The 22209-nt window shown below is 49.3% G+C and overlaps 1 protein-coding gene across 1 annotated transcript; it reads left to right on the top strand.

The window, feature by feature from the left end:
• The first annotated feature begins 508 nt into the window (after positions 1-508).
• LOC126538888 (uncharacterized) lies at positions 509-11669 on the top strand. The gene is made up of 5 exons (XM_050185605.3): positions 509-709; positions 6106-6167; positions 6319-6396; positions 7644-7676; positions 11561-11669. Exons 1-5 carry the CDS (start codon positions 622-624, stop codon positions 11645-11647), a joined length of 348 nt encoding a protein of 115 aa, XP_050041562.2. The 5' UTR covers positions 509-621; the 3' UTR covers positions 11648-11669.
• The last annotated feature ends 10540 nt before the right edge of the window (positions 11670-22209 follow it).

The following is a 22209-nucleotide window of genomic DNA, read 5'->3' as shown; positions in this document are numbered from 1 at the left end:
GTTCTTAGGGAAGCGCGCTACAGCACAAGCAGCGGAACTCGTTTCTACAGTGGCTATACGTTGTGTCGCTATATTAGCTAAGCGCATAACTACCGACAGCCATCGTGAGACGGCGTTCTATCAAATTTTTGTGTTACGCCGATGTGTTCGTCTGCATCCACATGTGCTATACTTACAACCTGTCTTCTTTTTTTTTGTCAGACTGTTGTGTGTAATAGGTTGTGTCATTGTACAAGCGGCTTTGTCATTTATTCGCACGAAGACAGCCGTTTCGTGCATGCTGCCCTTTCTTTAAGAACCTGTCGTAACATGCGTAAAGTTACGACGCACCTACAGCTAGCCAGACAGGACCCCTATATGAGCGCTCCATTGTTTCTTTAAGGCAGGCATATGACCAATCCGGTTAGACAGACGCAATGCAAACAATGCGGCCCACTCCGCCAATGTAACCAACAATGTTTGAAACTTTGATTGACGTGTGCGACACACATTGCTGTCGGCACCAATGCCGGCTGCTCTGGAAGGTTAACTCAGAAGGACACGAAACGAACCAGGTGTCTTGCAAACGACTGTCTCGCTGGCCATCAGGAACGTCCCGCAGCGAGTTCACCTACCAGGAAGATGAGGTTAACGGTGCTGGGCGTCTGCTTGCTGTTGAGCGTCACCTGCTGCCTGTGCGCTCCAAAAAAGAAAATTCCTGCGTTCTGCCGTAAGTTGGACGTTCTCGGTGCATTAAACGTGCCGCCCGACTAGACCCTCGTCTCAGTGGTAGTGTTTGCCTTCAGTCGCTTTCTCGATAGACGCGCAGATTTTGTCATAAGTTAACGTTTACAGAGCGTGTGGTGGGATCCGTTGTCGAAGGCGCCTACCAGAGACCCTCTGTATAGAACTTTCGTACCGTGGGATCCGATATAAACCGGGGAGTGACATTGAACATCATTATCGTAGGCTTCTGGATGGTACGCGTATCGTAATTATGCGACTGAACGTCAAAAAAAAAAAAAAAAAAAACGGCTGGAAAACCCGCTATATCAACCTATTTAAGCCCTTAAACATCCCGTTCAGTCGTTTTCAGAGCGCTATGTTATGCGAGAATATATTGCTCTAATGTAAATAGTTATCTCCATTGTTATCTTGTCTACTTAGCAGGTAATTAGTCCTTAAAAATTATCCTGGTGATAGAAGACGACTGACGGCCGAATACTTTAGGTCTTATAATGTTACCTTGCACCCGTTTTTCCTTCTTTAACGACTTGACTAACGTTGACTTTGACGCCCAGTATAAGCGATAGAGGACTGAGGAGCAATAGATTCTTTTCATCCCATTGTATTCATTTTGTATCATCCGCCCCGGCAAGTGCACAATTTCGACGCTATCGGGAGCTTGTCTTCGTGTTAGCCGAAGACGGAGTGAAGAATGAAAAGAAAAATAGAAACGCTATAATATCACGGCCCCAGATATCTTATATTTTATTTGTTGATTCGGTGCAGACCATTCTCCCTGTGAGCCAAGAAATTATCTGCAACATCGTGCATACTATGCTAGAGTAAACTGTTAGCATCTTTCATGCATGTAGTTGAGACAAAAATAGCATAGCATCGCTTAGGGTGAACTTGGCCTAGCCGACCTTATTGCCATAATCACCCACAAGGTCAAGGTATTCGTTGTAGTTTCGTGCGGCGGCTTCTTTTCAAACCGTGCTCTGTCTCGACATCAGCAAGCACGTGGGATAAAATCATCGTGTTACCAAACAGTCAGCGCCTCACAGAGCTAGCTTTGCGTCTTAAAACACAGTTCTAAGGCACTTCCCGCGGAATTAGACGAACTAGCTTCCAGATGGCAGCCATCTACGCACGCATTCATAGAGGTTGCTTTGTGGCCCAGTTGGAAACGCCGACAACGAGATAAGATTGGAACAACGAAATGCGTCGTGTCGGCAATGCAAGACACCGATCCATCACTTGAGATGTGCACAATATAGGAATAAGTTGTACAGATGCGTGACAGGGCGAGCTCCTTTAGGCCACATATTGAAGCACTTATTCGTGGAAAGCAGCTGTACAGGCCTTGAAAGATATGCGTGACGCAAAATGAGTCACGCAAAGAAAGCTTATTGCGGAGAGTCGGAAGAGGTTGCCAGTCGCGTCGTCTCGACAAGGGGAGGTGAACTTGCATAGAAAGTTCCGCACACGCAATAAATCGTAATGAAATGAGTAATTGAAAGAATAAAGTTTATTTGCGCAATGTTTGATGGCAAATATTTGATTCATAATATGTGTAGACTAATAAACGGTAATTGAATCAGACTCAATATCTCTAGGGCATGTTCATTGGTACGGTTTACTGTGCATTTATTTTTCATTAGAACGACGCGAAAGAGACACACAAACGTGAAAACACACACACAAGCGCCAGCCACGTGTGTGTGTGTGTTTGGCGCAGGTAAAAAAAATTGTTTTGCTCACTGTCAGTTTATAAACTATTTGTCTTTTCTGCCGCTCTAGTCCCAAAGGCCGCCACTGGAAATTGAACCTGGCCGTAAGAATGCCGCTCCCTACCGCTCTGTAGTGTACGCGCTTTGTTCGTGCTTGTCTCTCTTTCTTTCTATATCCCCCTTCCACTCATTCTCTTTCTATCCCCCTTAACCCTTCCCCCTGCGTAGGGTAGCCAACCGGACTTACCTCTGGTTAACCTCATTGCCTTTCTCTGCATTATCTTATCTCCCTCTCTCTCTCTCCCTGAATCTGGCAAAGTTTAACGCGCGAACACTCTCGAGTGAAACCAGCTTAGCAGGGCTCTTTGAGGAATTATCAGGCATTGCCTGGGATGTCATTGCCCTTAGTTAGGTTAGAAGAAATGATAAGGCTTGTGCTGTGCTGACTAACGGCCACGTGCTCTGCTACAGAGTTCTTGGAGATAAAGAGTATAAGAGTGATCTAGAGGCGTCAGAGAAGGCAGTGCGGGGCGCGGTAAGCCCCCTCCCCTTCCCCCACTCAAAAAATAAAGAACGAAAGCGAAGCGCGGGGGACGCGCGTGCCAGCCCAGTCGTAGCCGCTGCGCAAGATAATGGCCCAGATGCGACGGAGCAGAGAAAACGACGCCCAGTGGACGTTTAGTCTACGAGCACCGTAACCACGTCAGGCAAAGCTACACGTCAGGCCAGCAGATATGATGGGACGCGCATGCGCACCGCTGCTCTAGCGACCCTCTCGACAGCAGGCGCCGACTCGGTAGACGGCGCGTCGATGCAGTTTGGCATAAAGTTTGGTACGCGCTCCCGTAGTCCGTATACTTTTGCTCGCGGGTGTACTTGCATTTCGTCTGCTTGTTCCCACGTAGTGCAGTCGCACACGTAGACAACGAAACAGAGTCATTTCCTACCGTGTTCCAGCGCCCGATTATGCTCGGTGATTCTCTTGCGTTTGCCTCAGTATTCGTGCGGCGCTAACTTATACCGCTAGTCAGGTGTTCGTGTGCATAACACGTAAGGTCGTCCGCCGCGCGAAACGAGACAAACGCAACAGGTCGCGCGTGACGCCGTCAGCGGAAGTGCGCCGCGCAGCACAAAAGTGAGGGGGAAATGAAGGCGGGGCCCGTGACGTATACGTCACGCGATCCTCCAGCTGCGGTATAGGAGAACGCAGGGAAGGGATTTCGCTTGCGGAGGCTAGACGGGGCAAGTGGAGAGAGTGTCTCGCTTGGCAGTGGCGCTCGCCTCCTAAAGTCATGGGTTCGCGGCGCTGAAATATTTCTGTCGGGGCTGTTAATGAACCGATTTGAAGAATTACTGCGGCAGAACGCTGGCTAGAGCGCACGTGACAGCTTCCACTGTGCGACCGAAATTTGCTATGTGGCCTGATGAGGGGCCCTTCGATATGCAGCGGCTTTCGGGACACAGAGCGGCGAAGCCGACTGAACGCGTCATCACGCTGCGAGGAATCGGTCGTGCAGCGTTGTGCGCAGAAACACTGCAGGTATTCGCCGAGAAGCTGTGGGCATACCACGCCACGGCCACGCCGGCGCACTATCCCTGGCTAGGGGGGCTAGCCACCCTACCCTGGCTGCAACTTTATTTTGCAGTGCAGCCAAAACCACGAAGCCGAATCACTTTTTTTTACTGTGCATCTTCGTGTAGTCCGCAAATGTAAGCATCAGGAAGCCAGGCAGCACAAAACAAACCGGACCAACTATATTATTATTTACATTTTTTTCTTGAACATTTTTCTTATAACAAATGAAAAGCTAGTTAGGAAGCATTGCCGTTTGTTTGTGTGCCTGGTTTTCTGGCTTTCCGATGCACGGGTCTAGTTTTCCTGGTCCTGTATACCACCGGCATATAACCAACAAAACGTCAGCACTACTTGGCTACAAATGACGACTGTTTTCCATCGGTCTCCTCGTACGCCATCGTGTTTCGACGCGTTCTTCTCGTTTCTTCTAGCTACAGTGTCGTGAGACAGCTGGCATAGCGGCGTTCCTTTTGTGCAGCGGCAATTGTTCCTCGCTTATTGCGTAGGGTCGACATGTCACACCCGCGTATATTACAACACCGTCAGCCCTTTCGACGTAACAGTCTCTTTTGATCGATGAAAGTCTTTCCTTTCCGAACCGACAGATTTATATATTACATACGGATCCCGACCCTGCTGACTCCCTGGCTTTGAACTGTGCTTCACCTACACATTATACCGCTATTATATCGAGATGAGAACGAAGCTACGTTGTGGAGCTGATTATAGCATGGCTGCGTTCATTAATAATGACAACAATTTAGAATACATTTTAGCAAAGGCAGACAGGGACTAGAGCAGACGCAGACACGAGAGTGCGCTAGCGCACCCGTGTGTCAACATGTTCATTTTGTCTCTGTCTGCCTGCGCTAAAATGTTTTCCAGGTACGTTTACAAACATGCCCAACACACAGCCGGGTATTGCAATCCCAACACTAAAGCTGTGTGGAATCGGGGACAATATTTTTGCAGTGTCTGGATACCTGAACAGCCCTTAACATTTTCATCACCTTGCCACGGCCACAAAAACGCGGTTGCTTTATTGAATCCGTAATGAGGCCGTAACAGTGCGACTCATTAAGTCTGTGGCCTTCTTTTTCGGAGCTTAACGGCGTGGTTTGGACGGCCACAGTTTGTGAAAGCTGCAGTTCTGTCGGGATGGAGTGGAAGTTACTGTACTTAGACACAGATGCACTCTCAAGTCATGAAATGGTCAAAGTTTAGCATGAGTCTAGCATTAGCACACAGGTCACTGTGAATTTTTTTACGATCTAGAACTTCATTCCTGATTGAGAATTAATTTTATGATGCCCCATGGGCGTTCTGCAAGGACCTTCGATTCTTCCGCAGCGTCCACGATCTGTAAGCTTCTGACTTCGAACAGACGATTTGTATTTTTTGATGCGAAAGCATTATATGCCCCATTACGCGAAAACCCGGCGTCGTAGTCGGCGGCGTGACCGAATTATGGTACCAAAATGGCCGACGGCAAAGAGTAAAACCATATCAGAAAATACTCGTAATCGTGGAAAATTTCTCGGGGAGGTTCCTGTAAACAAAGTAATTGAATGCCTTTGAAAAGGTTGTCAGGTAAATTTCGGTCTGGGTGGCAATCGAACCGGGGCCTCCGGCGTGGGAGACGAGCACGCGTCGCCAACGCCACGTCGGCTCCACGGTTGTGGTTGACTAAATGCGTGCCTGGCACGTGCGGCATCGCGCGCGTCACGTGGCAGCCAATGGTTAAGAAGTGGCGCCACGTCATGAGCGTATAAAATGAGTGTATAAAATAAAAAAAGCATTAATGTCCTATCGAATACAGCTGAGCGCTCCTTCGAGTTGCGAACTCCTCGCGGGCAAGCTAGCGTGTTGAGACGCCTGGCGCGTTTTCATTTGGCCTTACCGAGGCGCAGTTAAAACGCAGGCGAGAGCTTTGCGCGGGCAAGGACCGCGCAGAAAAAAAAAACGAACAAAACATTTCACCAAAGCGACTGTAATGCTTACCTATTCCCACACGTAAGCAGTCTCAAGTGCCTCTGCTGAACTTTTTTATCTGATTTGTTCGTGTATTTGTATCTCCTTTTCGTTTTCTTTTAGCGCTGAGAATTCGGGACAGAGTGCAAGTACTCGGATGCATGTGGATGTACCTCTCACCATCTGTAAGTACGAGATTCTACAGATTATCTTTCACGCCAGGAGTCGAAAATTAATTTCTAGCAAAAACATCGTGGTATTCGTAGTTGAGCGTATACATCAAACAGCATGTTGTCGTCAGATTAAAGCTCTAGCAAAACATGTCCATTGTCGCAGCTTCAGAATCGGCTGAACCATATCATGCAATACAACCGCCTGAACGTCCAGACACTAGCCAGGTTTATCTGCACGCCGGTAAGTGCCATTTGTTCATTCATTCACAAAACTTTATTCGTGTCCTGAAGCCCGGTCTTTTCAGACCGAGGCGGGCCGCGTCCACGTCGGCACCGCCAGGCCGAGCCTTATGGCGTCATCGTGGACCCTCTGGACAGCCCGTAGCTGATCTTTATATGAAGAGCTTGATATCATCTTGTGCCAGTAAAGCCATTTTTCTTCGGGCTCGGCGAGAGTCGCGGGACAGCCCGCCAGCATGTGTCTGATGTCAATGATGCCATCGCGCACGTTATTTATAGAACGTTATTTATAGAATACGGAGTGGGGGTACGTCCCGGTTTGCAGTAAACGTAGCTTATTCGAAGATTTTCTCTCGCGATTCGCGAACACCTCTGAGCCACAAGCTAGTCTGGTAGGCGAATCCCGGCATTCTTTCCATATGCAGTATGCAGAAAACTCGCCGAAAATTAACGCAACGTCGACTAGCATACCGTAACATTACCTACTTATAGGGGGGCGAGCTGCACACATTACCACACTTCTGGGGTATGATGTGCAGCGCCTCGCAACTCACTTCGCTTTGCCTTAGACATACGATTTGCACGAGCAATTCGTGGTGAATTGCGGTGAGAGCCGTACTTTCGAATTACACGTAGTTACTAAATATTCTCTCTTTCTTTTTAAGTAATCTAAAGCGATTTATTTAAACGAGGTTCCAAAGAACGCACACTGGCGTCCGCGCGAACGGTTTCGACGTTTTTCTTACCGGTCATGGAAAAAAAGAATTCTGCTACGTATTTTAGGCTGGCCTGTGCTTTCTCGAAATAACGGAATGTGTGGCTCGTCCTGCATATTATGGTGGCCAATGTAACACGTCGAAATCCTGTGAGAACAGGCCTTCTTTGTGTGTTTCTTTTATTGATTGATTGATTGATTGATTGATTGATTGACTTATTAATTAATTCATTCATTCATTCTGTTTTGGGCCAAACAATGTGGCTACAGCGCCTTAAGACAACGTTGCCCCCGTGTCCGCGGGTTTCCGCCCTGAGTCTTGCTGAGCAGCAATCGCCATAGGCACTGCAGGACGTATCACCAAAAATATTATTCTCCTTTTTTTAATATTCAACACAAACTCGGTATCTTATTTCTTGTCTACATAATTATTACTACTTTCTCCGCGTGTACACGCGCCATGTTTCGTTTCTTTTTGTGTTTGCTCTGTTCCCTTTCTCCTTGCATTTAATTCTCGTATTCTTATTTCGCAGGAAGCAATGTTTAGCTTCAGGAAAGCTTTTTCGGTAAGTGAAGGCATCTGTGGAGTCGCAAGACGTCATTCACGCAATTCCGTCACTATCAGAATGTACGACAGCAACAGCCCCATTCACCGAATCGATGCCAACAGCTCCTATATTTAACCTAAACGCAAGGAACGTATGCACCTTATTTTCAGTGCCCTAGTCCGCGCCCGCGGCGTCTTCTATCGCTTAAAAATAATTTCTTCGACACCTATTGCGTAATCAGGACATGATGATTTGCACACAAGTACGCAGCAGCGTATCTACTAAATAATGCCCTTCGATAATAATAGTAATGGACTTGCAGAATATGCTACCGATGTTTTCTCCAATGACCTGCCGAAGGTTTCCGAGAGCTTGTAAGACCCGACCTAAATAGGGATGCACTATGACAGATATTTTTACTCATTTTCATTCTAGTATTGTGCTTTGAACTTTTCTAAAGGGGCCAAATATATCTGGCCACTGAAGGAAAAAGGCAGTTTCTGCTAATTGGCAAGTAATATTTTGTCCGTTATGACGTAGAACATTCAAACTTACACGTATTATAGGTTTTTGAGATGGAAACATTTTGCGTATTTCCGATTATTTATCTATTCTTTCTTTTTACGTTATCAGTGTAACACTGGCAACGCTTCGTCGAATGTTGAATAAATATTTCTTTCTTAGAAATAATATTCCATAGTACTGCCTAACATTTGTACTTAAATGTTACATCTCTAGAAAGTACATTTACTTAGCTTGGTATTTATATATAGCATGACACCTAAAATATATTTAGAAGAGAAAAACAATACTACCAAAACCTTCAAACCGGGCTTATTTGCTGCTTTAGCAGCCGAAGACCACTGCACAATGACAGGTTATTTTGCTTACTCTGTTAATTACACGTTAAATTATTGCAAAAAAAAATTCGGTGGCGATTTAGCAGTAAGTGCGGGAGAAATGCGCTAGCATTACGTCGCACTTCTTTGAGGTCCCGCATGCATGATTTACACCGTGTTCGCACCACTTGCCAAGTGTTGTTCAGGAGCTCACTCGACACATGTCCTGCATCTTCGAGAAGCGAAGTGCGACTAACAGTGGTTCTGAGCAGACCACCCTCAGTTGCTATATATATATATATATATATATATATATATATATATATATATATATATATATATATATATATATATATATAATATCAGGTGGCGCGTACTGTACAGATGGCCTGCGTTGCTGTTTACCTGGGCCGCTATCTTGTACACGTTTGAAAATCCGACGTTCGATTTCGCCTTATATTTTTGCGAGTTGACTAGATTGGCATAGGCCGCGATATCGGCGCAGCCTGGAAAATCGTGCGAGGCGAAATCGAACGTCGGCTTTTCGAACGTGTACAAGATAGCGGCCCAGGAAGCCGATAGACGCCACGCTGAACAAGCAGCAGGATGACGCCGCGCTGTCGAAACGCCCCTACGACGCGCTGGGCGCGTAGAGAAGCTCTGAGAAATGGCGAAGCGTAGGCACGCAGAAAACGGGACGGCGAAGAATGCGCTCCAAAGTCTTGCGTATACTTCCCAAGAACGTCTCTGTGTCTGCCAGGGATTGCTGCATGTGGCGCCTGAGTGGCCGGGCACTAAATATGAGGATGGTGCTTACTATAGTGAGCCCTATAGCTCCCCAAGAACGTCTAGTTTGACAAAATAAAATCCCTAGTTTTACATATTTATGGGCATTTTTCACGAGTCCGCTCTATTACGTCGCGCTTAATAATTGCGTTACTATGGCGCGAAAGACAGACAAACGCCCAGAAACGCACGGTACGTGCTAATCTGTGTACAGTCGCGTGCATTACGAGCTGCAACACGGTGGCCGTGTTCGAAAGGGCGCCAAGAATGCATGGCAGCGCCGGCATACGAATCATAGGAGAGCTGAACACCGTTACAATTAAAGGTAATTGCTACACAAATATTTCGGATGTCGGCGCCGCCGTGCAGTCTTGGCGCCCTATTGAACCCATGTGTCGTGTTGCAGCTCATATTTCACCCGACTGAACCTGAACGGTTCTCATGCGGCGAGAGTCAATAAGAATCGACTCATACCTGTCCCTTCCTGCTGACCCTCTATTGTCCTCAAGCGGCGGTGGCTCATCTCGCTTGAAGTTTTCCCGATTCGTATCGTTCATAGCAAGACCGGTCAGAAATGGACTAGCATACAGTTAGAATTTACCATACGTTATAATGCATCGTCCGAAGTGCTGAAATCTACGTACGAGATTTTTATGCATTTCCTTCCTAGGCCTCTGAATTCTCCGCTCCGGAGCACCTCTTGAAGCATTGAAATCAGCTTGACAAAACGCTTTTGACGACACTGGACACTAAAATCTATCAAGCTTATTTTTAGAAGCTACGACACCACACCGCTCTTCGGCTTTTGGAGAGCGATTATGACTCAAATTAGTTTTGTCTCTTCCGGCGTAGACGTACATTACGGTAAACAACAGTCTTCGACAAGATACAGAAACAAAACGGGAACAAGTAACCAGTTATCGTTGTTTATGTGGTTGGCATTTACACCAGCGCCGTTTCTCCTTGTGTTGTCCTGGCCTTGTGTGCCCGGCACTAGCATTGCAAGATGACATACAAACAAGCCCGCATTGCAACACCTGCCCACCTGCAGAGGGCGTCTTTTCTAACGATGCAGTCTTGATTTCTTATCACGTCCGTCGCGCTTAATGGCTACGCCCGGCATGACAACGGCATCCCAGCCGACGACGATGTTAGGAATAGCGAGAATTTAAATTAAAAATTACGAACTGCGGTTTCAGGTGCATAAATCTATCGTTGAGAATAGCTCTCAATGCGTTTTGAAAATTCCTGTTTATTGCCCCCAAAACGCCAAATCTATAAGTCGGTGCCAACGCCCCTTGATCTAGGGAGAAATCCCTAGAAATGAGAACATTGGGGCGGCGCTACTCTGCCCCACTCCCTGTCTTCTCCGGCGTGTGCTCTTCGCGTGTTTCGGCGATTTCAGTGTTAACGTCAGCGCTCGCTGCACCCAGTCACGGCGACCCTCGCCGGACATTTTTCACTACCTCTCCTCGTTCCTTCTCTCGGCACTTTGCCTTCCGACAAGGATCCCGTTTCAGTTTCTAACTACGGGAACACCGTCTGTACATACATCTCTGGTAACTGTAATAATTGATTGAATGCTGTCGCAATAAAAGAAAACCCGTGTTTGGCGCGACGTGTTACCGTATGATCACGGTGGTCGTTGTTTTTCTTCTTCTTCCTCCGTGTTTCTGACCGCGTTACTCTTCCCTTACCACCCTGAGCTCGAAAGTATAGCGTGTTGGCACGATAGCACTCAGATTAATTCACGCGGTAATCTTTTTCGCCTTTTCGCACCACGTCTCACGAAAAGGACTAATTGTTTTTTGCAGACCCGACTGCATTCAGGCCTGCCGCTTCCGCGACAACGCGCCACCTTGCGATTCATTGCTCTCCGTTGTAAGTTCGAGCGTAGGCTCCAGTTAATGTTCGCACGTGCCCTACCAACACCAACTGGAAAGGGAGCTTTTCTAGAGGGCGTTGGCCCTACCCGGCATTGCTGTACGTTGCTGCCGTACACTGCCACACCGTTGAAAGCTTCATGTGTGCCTCCATTAGTAGATATCTTCTTTTTTATCTTGGCAGTCTCGCTTCGTTGCCGTAGGCTTGCATTTTACAGAGAAAAGAAAAAGAAACACCTTTTGTTTCGTGGTAGCAGCATTTGTGGCCGATGAAGGCACAATATGTTCGTGCACCGAATTCCTGGACTTGGGTTCGCAGTCTGTTGTTTCGGTCGTGTCTGTAAAACGTTGATGCATATGCATTATTCATTAAAAAATCTATTTTACCTTGCAGAAACCAGAAATCAAAGAAGGAATCACTGCAGGCACCATGTGCTTGCGGAGAATGATGCCGAGAATGAGACAGAATGATTCAGAATAAACCCAGCGAACTACCACCACTACCACCTCTGTTGTTCTTTCATAAGGCTTTTGATGACCTTAAAGCGTTTTCCAATACTCTTTGTATTTATTTTCTTTTTTTCCCTACTGTACGCTTAAGGCGGAACCGCATGGCGCGATTTTAGGCGCGATTGACGCGCGGATGGTGGGACGCGGGCGTCATTTCGACGCGTGCCCAGCATGATCCGTCACGAAATCGCGCCGCCACGTGCTGCTGCTCGGAGTAGAACAAAAAAAAAAAAGCGCGTCGCGCGGCGCGTCCGCCAATCAGAGTTCAGGTAAGTCACGTGGCATTTGGTCACGTGGCATTTTGGTTTTTGGTTTTGCCACCACTAGGCCTTCTCTCTGCGCATCTTAGGGTGCCTCGATCCGCGCTACTCCGTACGGGGTGGTGACACATCCGGCAGCGCCGCCATATTGTGTCGGAGCACGTAGCGGCGCGCTATGGCAGACACCGCAAATTTAGGATCTGGGTTTGCTGATTCTAATAAAGTTAGTCTCTTTTGCGGTTTTACGCGTGTGTGTATCATTATATTTACATCTCACCTCAAAAGCAGAGGTGAATTGAACGTTTGTGATAAAGCAAGTGCTAGAGTAAGCCTCGAGCCTCGAAGACCGCGAATTGTTGTCGGTGCGTCTTCGCTTATTTTACGAAATGTTTCGAAATAAAGTTCGCGCTTGTGGGCCAAACCAAACGTTTATGGAGCTACCATTCAAAATACAGGCGCAGAAGGACGTAATCACCGCAAGGCGTTTTCAACTACGTTGTAGATCAGATAAGTCGTGAATTGCAAGATCAGGAAACAAGGCAAAAAAAGACACGGCAGCGTTAGCGTTAACCGATTTCTTTTCTGTTTTTTTTTTTTGTGGAGGGACACATCGCGCGTGCGAAATGTACCAACGCAAAAGAGCATGTGCGCTATAAATGCAAGGTGTGGTGTACTTTCTTACACACTGACAAATTATTATCAATGCAGCCATCTAGGATAATTCTTGGGTCTCTTAAACAGACTCAGGCGCTCGGCTTGTGATTACTTCCTGCGCGAACGCTAAGCAGTGCAGAATATTTTGCTCGAAAGCACACTTAAATTCTGTTATGACACTCCAAAATCAACGAGAGCAACACTGACATATATTTCAAAAAGAAAGGAAAGGTTTATTAACAAAGCATAACTGCACAAAACCACAGGAAACAGCCAGAGAATATATAAAATGACATCGTAAATACAGCTCACCAAAGCTTGCATCTGCCTGAAGCCTCATCAGCCACATGCATACAAACGTTGGGTGCTGTTGGAATCGCACCGCTGGCACGAGTTGTTGCAAACTCAGCGCTGACGCCCGTTATTGCAAACGGGTCGCAAGCCCCAAGGGTAGCGTTGGCCTGGCGGCCTGGGGCACTGGAAGCATCCGAAGGTCCCGGCAAAGCATGAGTCGACTGGTAACAGAACAACTGGTTTATTCTAACATCGCAAAAGAGCGGGCGGTCAGGTCGACCGAAGTGAGAGACGGGAGAGCACGTAACTCGACAGAAGAAATCGGAGCCTCTCTCGGCGTCCGGGGGCAGCTGCTCTTATAGTCTCGGAGTTGAGGGCGAGAAGGAACGCCTCGTCACTGGCGCACGTGACGGCGCCACGGACACGCTGAGAGACAGGTTGAGACGAGTGTAGTGACGCATCGCCAGGCCGGCGCCGTGGTCAGACCTCCTCGCTTCACTCTTGGGGAGCTCCTCTCCCCGGCTGCCGCGCTTTGACAAGCGTGGGCACACACACACACACGCACACACGAAGACACGTGGCACTGAAACACGCCTGGACGCGCTTGGCGGGGAGGCGTATCGGCGGCGCTGAACGGGCCAAAATGTCCGCCGCTTTGAACGAAGCCCCGGCGTCCGTTGCATCCGCGCCGGCTATACCGCGCGTCGTAGGCGAAACGTAACAGACCGCCCCGCCGGGGGAAGGAGATCCCGATGGTCAGGGGACTGCATCCGCTGTCCGGAGGGATGTCGCTCGATGATGCACATAACCGAAGTCGGGCGTCCGTCGGCGTTTCTTGAGCGCAGCGCACGGAGAAGGCCTCGTTCTCTCGTTCAGGTTCACACAGGACACTGCAATGTGACTTCGGGAGAGCTGACATTTTTGTTCTCGTTCCCGGTAAGCGTTAGAACTACGCCGAAAGTCAACCGCTCAGTCAGCAAGCACGGCACAACCCTCACTAAGCCCTGCCAGGCTCTTTCCCCTTTTATACTACTGCCTAGTTCCTTACAGTAGTTTAGCAGCACTCAGAACGCGTCCATAAATCGGAAAATTGCACTAGAAAGCACGTCATCACTTTGAAACACTACACAAAAGCAATATGTTAAAAATCCTGCCTCAGGAAGAAAAACATCAGTAACAAACAATTTTGAGGCTGATTCCCACGTTAGGGGCTTCGACTTAAGCCATCGGCGTTACCGTTGAGACTCCCCTTTTTGTAACGCACCTCAAAGGAATATTGTTGCAAAGCGAGGCTCCAGCGCAGGAGGCGGCCATTTTTGGGAGAGATGGTCTGCAGCCATTGGAGAGGGCAGTGATCCGTCTCAATGATAAACCTCGAGCCGGCTAGGTAGCATGACAATTTCTGAACGGCCCACACGATACACGCACACTCTTTCTCGGTGGCGCTGTACGCCTGCTCACGACTGGTCAGCTTACGACTAGCATACAGGACGGGGTGTTCTACTTCTCCATTTTCCCGTTGGCACAGTACAACGCCCATGCCTCGCTCACTAGCATCACACTGAACAACGAACCCTTTTGTGTAGTCGGGCGATCGTAGCACAGGCTGGCTTGTTAGGGCGCTCTTTAGGGCGCTAAAAGCTCTTTCCTTCGTCTCATCCCAGACGACTGTTTGCGGCTCTGTCTTTCTTAAAGCATCCGTCAAGGGAGCCGCGATATCAGAGTACCTGGGGATGTACCTCTGATAGTAGCCGGCGACACCTAAGAACGACCGAATATCGGTCTTCGTGCGCGGTTGCGGGAAGTCTCGCACAGCGGCCACCTTTATTTCAGAGGGGCGGCGACGACCCCGACCAATCACGTGACCGAGGTAGACAACCTCGGCCTGTGCTAACTGGCACTTGGGAGCCTTGACTGTCAAGCCCGCATCGCGCAGGCGGGTTAGCACGGCCCGCAAGTGGGCCATATGCTCAGGCCAGGATGCGGAGAATATCGCTACGTCGTCTAGATACGGTAAAGCGAATTCTTGCTGTCCCCGCAACACTTTATCCATGAGGCTTGAAAAGCAGTATGGCGCGTTCTTCAAACCAAAACTCAAAACTTTAGGACGGAATGTCCCCATTGGTGAAATGAACGCCGCATACCTACTAGCCTCTTCTGTAAGTGGAACCTGCCAATAACCCCTGACAAGATCTAGGGTGGAAATAAACTGAGCGCTACTCACTCTCTCAAGGCGCTCCTCGATGTTAGGGATCGGATAAATTTGATCCTTAGTGATGGAATTAAGCCTGCGGTAGTCGACGCAAGGACGAAGTTCCTTGCCCGGTACCTCAACTAAAATCAAAGGGGAGGTATAATCACTCTCACCCGCCTCAATAACACCGAGCTGTAGCATTTTCTTTACCTCAGCCTCCATAATATCGCTCTGGCGGGGTGACACCCGGTACGCCTTGGATCGTACTGGCTCTGGGGAGGTAAGTTCTATGTCATGAGTAAGGACAGAAGTCCTACCAGGCCTCTCAGAGAACAGACCTTGAAACTCTTGTAAGAGCTGGTGTAGTTCGGTTTTCTGCTCAGGCGACAGCGATGCTTTACTGATTAAGTCACTAATGACTTGATCGGTGTCTTTCCTGTTCGTTACCGAGCCTAGTCCCGGAAGCTCGACCGGTAGCTCTTCGGGAGCGTTTACCATCATACATACTACTGCTTCCCGTTGCTTATAGGGTTTGAGCAGATTACAGTGGTAAACTTGCTGTGCTTTCCGTTTTCCTGGCAGACTGACCACGTAGTTAACGTCCGACAGTTTTTGAACAATCCGTGCTGGGCCCTCCCACTGCACGTCGAGTTTGTTTTTTAGCGATGTGCGCAATATCATGACCTCATCGCCCACCTCAAAACGACGGGCCCTGGCTGTCCGATCATAATAAACCTTGGCCCTCTGCTGGGCCTTTGCCATTGCTTCACCTGACAACTCCTGTGCCCTTCTTAAGCGTTCGAGGAGCTTAAGCACGTACTCCACCACGACTGGGTCGTCGCCCCTGCCTTCCCACGATTCTCGAAGCATGCGAAGCGGAGACCGCAGCGAGCGACCGTACACCAGCTCAGCTGGCGAAAACCCCGTAGCCGCATGCGGCGCGGTCCGTAATGCAAACATCACCCCAGGCAGACACAGCTCCCAGTCAGTTTGATGTTCAAAACACAATGCTCTCAACACGCGCTTCATGACGGAGTGGAGCTTCTCAACGGAATTCGACTGGGGGTGGTGCACTGAGCTGTGTAACAGCTTTACCCCGCACCTTTCGAGAAAGGCTGTCGTCAAAGCGCTAGTAAACACTGTGCCCTGATCTGATTGGATTTCCGCAGGAAAACCAACTCGCGCAAATATGGACAGTAGTGCATTGACTATCTCAACTGAGCTGAGTTCTTTAAGCGGCACTGCTTCAGGGAACTTTGTCGCTGGGCAGATCACAGTCAAAATGTGTCTGTACCCCGTGGTTGTTACCGGCAGAGGTCCCACTGTATCAATAACGAGCCGTCTAAAAGGCTCCGTAATGATAGGCACCAACTTCAACGGCGCCCTCGATTTGTCCCCTGGTTTGCCTACCCGCTGACAGGTGTCACATGTCCTCACAAAGTGGTCCGCGTCCCGAAAACACCCTGGCCAATAGTACTCTTGCAAGAGACGGTCCTTAGTTTTCTTAACTCCTAGGTGTCCGGACCACGAACCCCCATGCGACAAGCGCAACAGATCCTGACGGTAGCACTGAGGCACGATCAGCTGATCGAACTCCACTCCTCTGCGGTCTAGATACTTTCGGTACAGGACCCCACCTCTTTCCACAAAGCGAGCATTTTTCTTGGCGACACCTTCCTTGACAATGCAGCGTATGTTTTCTAGGCTGCCATCCTTCTTTTGCTCGGCTATCAAAGCCGACCGGCTGACTTTTAGCAACCTATTAAGTCCATCTGACGTAGGCGCGATGAGCAAATCTGCAGATAGCTCTTCTAACTTTCCCGCATCGGGATTTTCCTCTCCAGTATCTGGTGCCTTTAACGCTACAGGCTCAATTTTATTCAGTTCGGGCGTGCTCTGAATACCAGCTTGCTGCGCTTCTGACTCTTTCTCATTGTTCGACAACGTCGGCCCCGCAACTACTGCCTTTGCAGCGAGCTCCCGAACCTTCGATCTGGTTAAGGCCTGAACGCTAGCCTCACCAAACAAAAGCCCCTTCTCGCGCAGGAGGTGATCGGACCTGTTCGAAAATAGGTACGGGTACTGGGGGGGCAGCATAGATGACACTGCCGCCTCCGTCTCAAGCGCTCCGAAAGGTCCTTCAATCAGCACTTTTGCTACGGGCAGACACACGCTGTGAGCTTCCACGGCTTGCTTGATCCATGCGCACTCGCCCGTGAACATATCGGGTTCAACGTAGGAGGGGTGAACTACATCCATCGTAGCTGCGGAATCGCGAAGCACTCGGCACTCTTTCCCGTTCACGAGGAGGTCTCGCATGTAAGGCTCGAGAAGCTTCAAGTTCTCGTCAGTGCTGCATAAGGACAAAAACACGACTTTTGTTTTTGTTTCTGGACACTGCGCCGAAAAGTGACCCGGCTTCTGGCACGTATAACAAACGCGCGCTTGCCTCGTCTCGAACCGCTTTCTGCGTTCGGCTTCGGCTGCCGCCGTCTCCTTACGTTCGGTCGGACTGCTTTCACTCGCATCCGAACTACGTGTGTCCCCCTTTGCTCTCATGGCTGTGAACTTCGGCCTCTCAAACTTGGAGCCAAATTCACCCTTTTGACCGTCCTTAGCTCCGCGAGCCCGACGCGTCACAAACTCCTCGGCTAGCTCGGCGGCTCTAGCCACCGTACTAACGTCTGGCCTATCCAAGACCCAGTACCGCACGTTCTCAGGTAACCGACTATAAAACTGTTCTAGCCCGAAACACTGCAGAACTTTCTCGTGGTCACCAAACGCTTTCTCTTCTTTGAGGCACTCCTGCATGTTTGACATAAGCCTGTAGGCAAACTCTGTATATGACTCACTTTTGCCTTTCTCATTTTCCCGAAACTTCCGACGGAACGCCTCCGCGGACAGCCTGTACTTTTTTAGCAGACTCGATTTCACTTGGTCGAAATCCTCTGCCTCCTCTCTCTTCAAGCGAGCGACTACGTCGGCCGCCTCGCCGGGTAACAAAGTGAGCAAGCGCTGTGGCCACGTTTCCCGAGAGAACCCCTGCTTCTCGCACGTTCGCTCAAAGTTAACCAGGAACAAACCAATGTCCTCTCCAAGCTTAAACGGCCGCATCAGGTCAGTCATTTTGAACGATACTCGTTCTCCTGCACCGTGTGCCTGACTTCCATTACGAGCGCGTTCCATCTCTACCTCGAGACGCTTCATTTCCAAAGCATGTTGACGGTCGCGCTCTTCTTTTTCTTTTTGTTCTTTTCGTTCGCGCTCCTGTTTCTCTTTTTGCTCTTGAAGTTCGCGCTCCTGTCTCTCTTTCTGTTCTTTAAGTTCGCGCTCCTGTCTTTTTGCCCGCTCCTCAATGGTCTCAAGGCATTCCGACAGCTCGTCATCCTCAGCTTCTAACTCGAGAATAGCCCTTAGCAGTTCTGGTTTTCTGAGTTTGTCTGAGACATCCAGACCCAACTCTCTTGCAAGCTCCAGCAATATCGGTTTGCGCAACGACTTCAAATCCATGGCTGCTCTGAATGCTGCTTTCTCTACTGCCTACTATTGTCTTGCCGCAATGTAACCCGGCAGCAACGACAACCACAATTACCAGCTCTGTTTCTGACACTAACAAAAGCCTGGCAAAACTCAGTAGAAGAAAGTCCCGCACTCACCAAACCTCGCAGCCAAGAATTCAGCGCAGTCGTTCCGCTGCAGGCAACCAGTCATCACACAGGGCTCGTTGCACTGCTCCCGGATGGTCGTTGTGCTGCTCAGCATACAGTCAACTGCATCTCTTCGCTGCTGGCCTCCGTTGTCGCGATCTCACCGCTGGCAACCAGCTGTTGGAATCGCACCGCTGGCACGAGTTGTTGCAAACTCAGCGCTGACGCCCGTTATTGCAAATGGGTCGCAAGCCCCAAGGGTAGCGTTGGCCTGGCGGCCTGGGGCACTGGAAGCATCCGAAGGTCCCGGCAAAGCATGAGTCGACTGGTAACAGAACAACTGGTTTATTCTAACATCGCAAAAGAGCGGGCGGTCAGGTCGACCGAAGTGAGAGACGGGAGAGCACGTAACTCGACAGAAGAAATCGTAAAGCCCCTTAAACTTCGTAAAGTAGTGCCACGCTTTGAAGAATGCCGCTTCCTCCTCCAGCGCTCTGGCCGAAGCCGACGCCGCGTCGCTATTGGCCTAATGGCATCACGTGGCCCCTTGCGCCGGCTTCGTTTGTTTACAGTCGCGCTTCAGTGCCATCTTTGCTCGAGAAGCGGCGCTTGTTGGCGGCATTCCTTCCGTTCCTATTCTGTGTTGTTTTGATCTTGTGAACACCTTGATGGATGTTTTGTGGCAAGTGCGACGTCGCTTCACGTCATTTTCTGTTACCATGACCTGCTGCGCGTATGGATGCCAATGTAGTTTTAGCAAAGGCAAGAATATGTTCGCGATACCGTCCGGTAAGCGCAACGGGTTAAGAAGAAAGACATGGCTTCACCGAATCGGCAGGGAGAACTTCCGACCAACTTCCTCCGCGCGACTATGTGATGTAAGTTGTGGCTCTCTCAGAGTATTGTATGTGCCAGGCTTGCGTATTGTGCTGCGGGCAATAACGTAGTAGATATTGCACAGTTCACTGTGCATGTTGTCATTTGTACGCACGCTTTAACGTGATTTTTACGCAACGTCTGCTTTGCTTATATGTGCACTACGTGGTCGTGTTGGTCATATTTGGCGCGCTTAATCGTTTTGAACGCCAACCGGCTGGAGTTCGCGGGCACGCGAGGTTGCGTGCGATAACGTGATTACGAAATTTTTAAGATTCAGCGCAGTCCTTTTGATAAAATTTCAGTCTCGATCATGAAAGCGCCTCAGGAGAGCAACTCTCTGCCTTTTGTGGTTACTTAATTACTAGCCTTCTTTAGATAGGCTAGCTTTGTTTGCCACATTTGTTCGTGTTCCTCGTTGGCGGTCGCCCGGTGGATTTGCGATACAGAGGCACCGATGAAAAGCGTGCGTGCTCTCCTGAAACCGTGTTACGCGGTGCGATCGTCCTCGAGCGACCGCATCATCGGTAATTGAGACGGATGTGCTAATTCGCGTGAGCTTTAAAGTGTGCGAAGCTTAAGATGCGGCGGTGGAGCACTCGCAAAGAAAACGTGCGGTCGCCCGCCTGTTCCCTGGCTCGTTTAGTCGTCGTTCGTGCTTAGTCGTTTGCTCGTTCGTTCGCACGCTCGTTTAGTCGTTTGCTCGCTCGTTTAGTTCGCGCGCTCATATAGTCGTTCGCTTGCTCGTCTATGCCACTATTATAGTTTCTACAGTCACTATGCCTAATTGAGACGCGCTTGCTGTAGGACTCTTGCTGGTGCGTTTATTTACGCTATGAGACAATAAATGGTGCACACGCACTTGTGACTGCAAAGGCAAATCTGTCATGCATCTATGTGAAAATAAACTGTTAACTTGCAACTAGAATGCCGTTTCATATCATTTTAACCTATGGATAAAACATTTCACTTGCCGCAATTTCGGCCGCGTCATGGCGGGGGGATTCTTTGCGCGATCATGACTTCACTAATAAATTCATGTCTCGCAAATGTTACTTCGAAGGGAGTGCAAACGTCCTCAATGCATGCACCTCAGTGCAACTCGGTTCGCGACAAGTACGTCACTTAGTAAACGGACGAACCAACGCACGATGAACTGTTATTCGTGATAAGTCATTAACCTGAAAAAATTACTGAAGGCCACAGTGGTCTTGTTTGAGATTGAGACAAGCATTGTTATCGCGCTCCTGCTTCGCGCACGAATGCTAAAAACTCGTTTTATTTTCTTGTGTACGCACAGTCCCGACTCGATGATCGGCCGCGGTATTTCTGTCGGCGTTGATACACGAGAAGCATAATAGCACCAGCGCCCACCTCTGGGGCTTTGCGCGCTCTTAGATTGGCAAGCACGCACGTTGGAGGCACTGCAGCTTGTAATACACTTTCGAACCTCCAGAGCAGTGATCTCCGTCAGCCTTTGTACGTCATAGCTGATACGCGCCGCGAATTCACATGGTAAGGGCGGCGCGGATTCTTTAGGCTGAGGGCTTGCTGGAAGCCAAGAGGTTGTCATTCGATGGTAAACGTGTTATTTACAACCATTCGCAACAAGATCTTGCGACACGCCCTTGACAAATGTTGCGTACCTAATTGTAGGGCACGCGATACATTCGCAGTCGTCAGCGCACAGCGTTAACACTCCTTCAGATACTTTTTTAAGAAATAGTTATCAAAAAATGAAACAAAAGCTGTCGTTACCGAATTTGTATAAACATCCGACTAGAAATTCTATGCTGTACACGAAGTTACGCGGAGCTGGAAAGCCAACGTGAACGCCAAAAGAGCACTGCCTTGCTATGCGTGCATTCACTCTGCGATAGGTCGTCTGCTGCGCTCGAGCAATGTAGGTGGCGCCACGGTTGAGGAGGGAGCGCGAAAGAGAGGAGAAACGAGGAGGAGTGAAGGCGGAGGAGGAGAGTGGCACTACTTTACGAAGTTTCAGGGGCTTTAAGAAATCGGAGCCTCTCTCTCGGCGTCCGGGGGCAGCTGCTCTTATAGTCTCGGAGTTGAGGGCGAGAAGGAACGCCTCGTCACTGGCGCACGTGACGGCGCCACGGACACGCTGAGAGACAGGTTGAGACGAGTGTAGTGACGCATCGCCAGGCCGGCGCCGTGGTCAGACCTCCTCGCTTCACTCTTGGGGAGCTCCTCTCCCCGGCTGCCGCGCTTTGACAAGCGTGGGCACACACACACACACGCACACACGAAGACACGTGGCACTGAAACACGCCTGGACGCGCTTGGCGGGGAGGCGTATCGGCGGCGCTGAACGGGCCAAAATGTCCGCCGCTTTGAACGAAGCCCCGGCGTCCGTTGCATCCGCGCCGGCTATACCGCGCGTCGTAGGCGAAACGTAACAGTGCATAGACTCAACAGGAGTAAGTTTATGTGCTGCTTAAGAGATCAAATAATTTCAGTTCAAGTTAACACCTGCAACTGTCTTGCTGCCATACCCATCCTCCTCATTGCTATTTGGTTGGCTCAGCCAGTGCAAATAAATGCGGAGCCGCAACGTCACAAAACTCTCCAGGAGCTTTTTCATGACATT

The sequence above is a fragment of the Dermacentor andersoni genome, chromosome 8 (assembly GCF_023375885.2).
Source record: "Dermacentor andersoni chromosome 8, qqDerAnde1_hic_scaffold, whole genome shotgun sequence".
NCBI classification, from domain to species: domain Eukaryota; kingdom Metazoa; phylum Arthropoda; class Arachnida; order Ixodida; family Ixodidae; genus Dermacentor; species Dermacentor andersoni.
This window is presented reverse-complemented; position numbering and strand designations above follow the sequence as displayed.

Coding starts and splice junctions, on each gene's coding strand:
- LOC126538888 (XM_050185605.3), top strand. CDS start 622: ATGAGGTTAACGGTGCTGGGCGTCTGCTTGCTGTTGAGCGTCACCTGC. Junction 710..6,105: donor GAAAATTCCTGCGTTCTGCC/GTAAGTTGGACG, acceptor GTTTTCTTTTAG/CGCTGAGAATTCGGGACAGA. Junction 6,397..7,643: donor CCAGGTTTATCTGCACGCCG/GTAAGTGCCATT, acceptor CTTATTTCGCAG/GAAGCAATGTTTAGCTTCAG.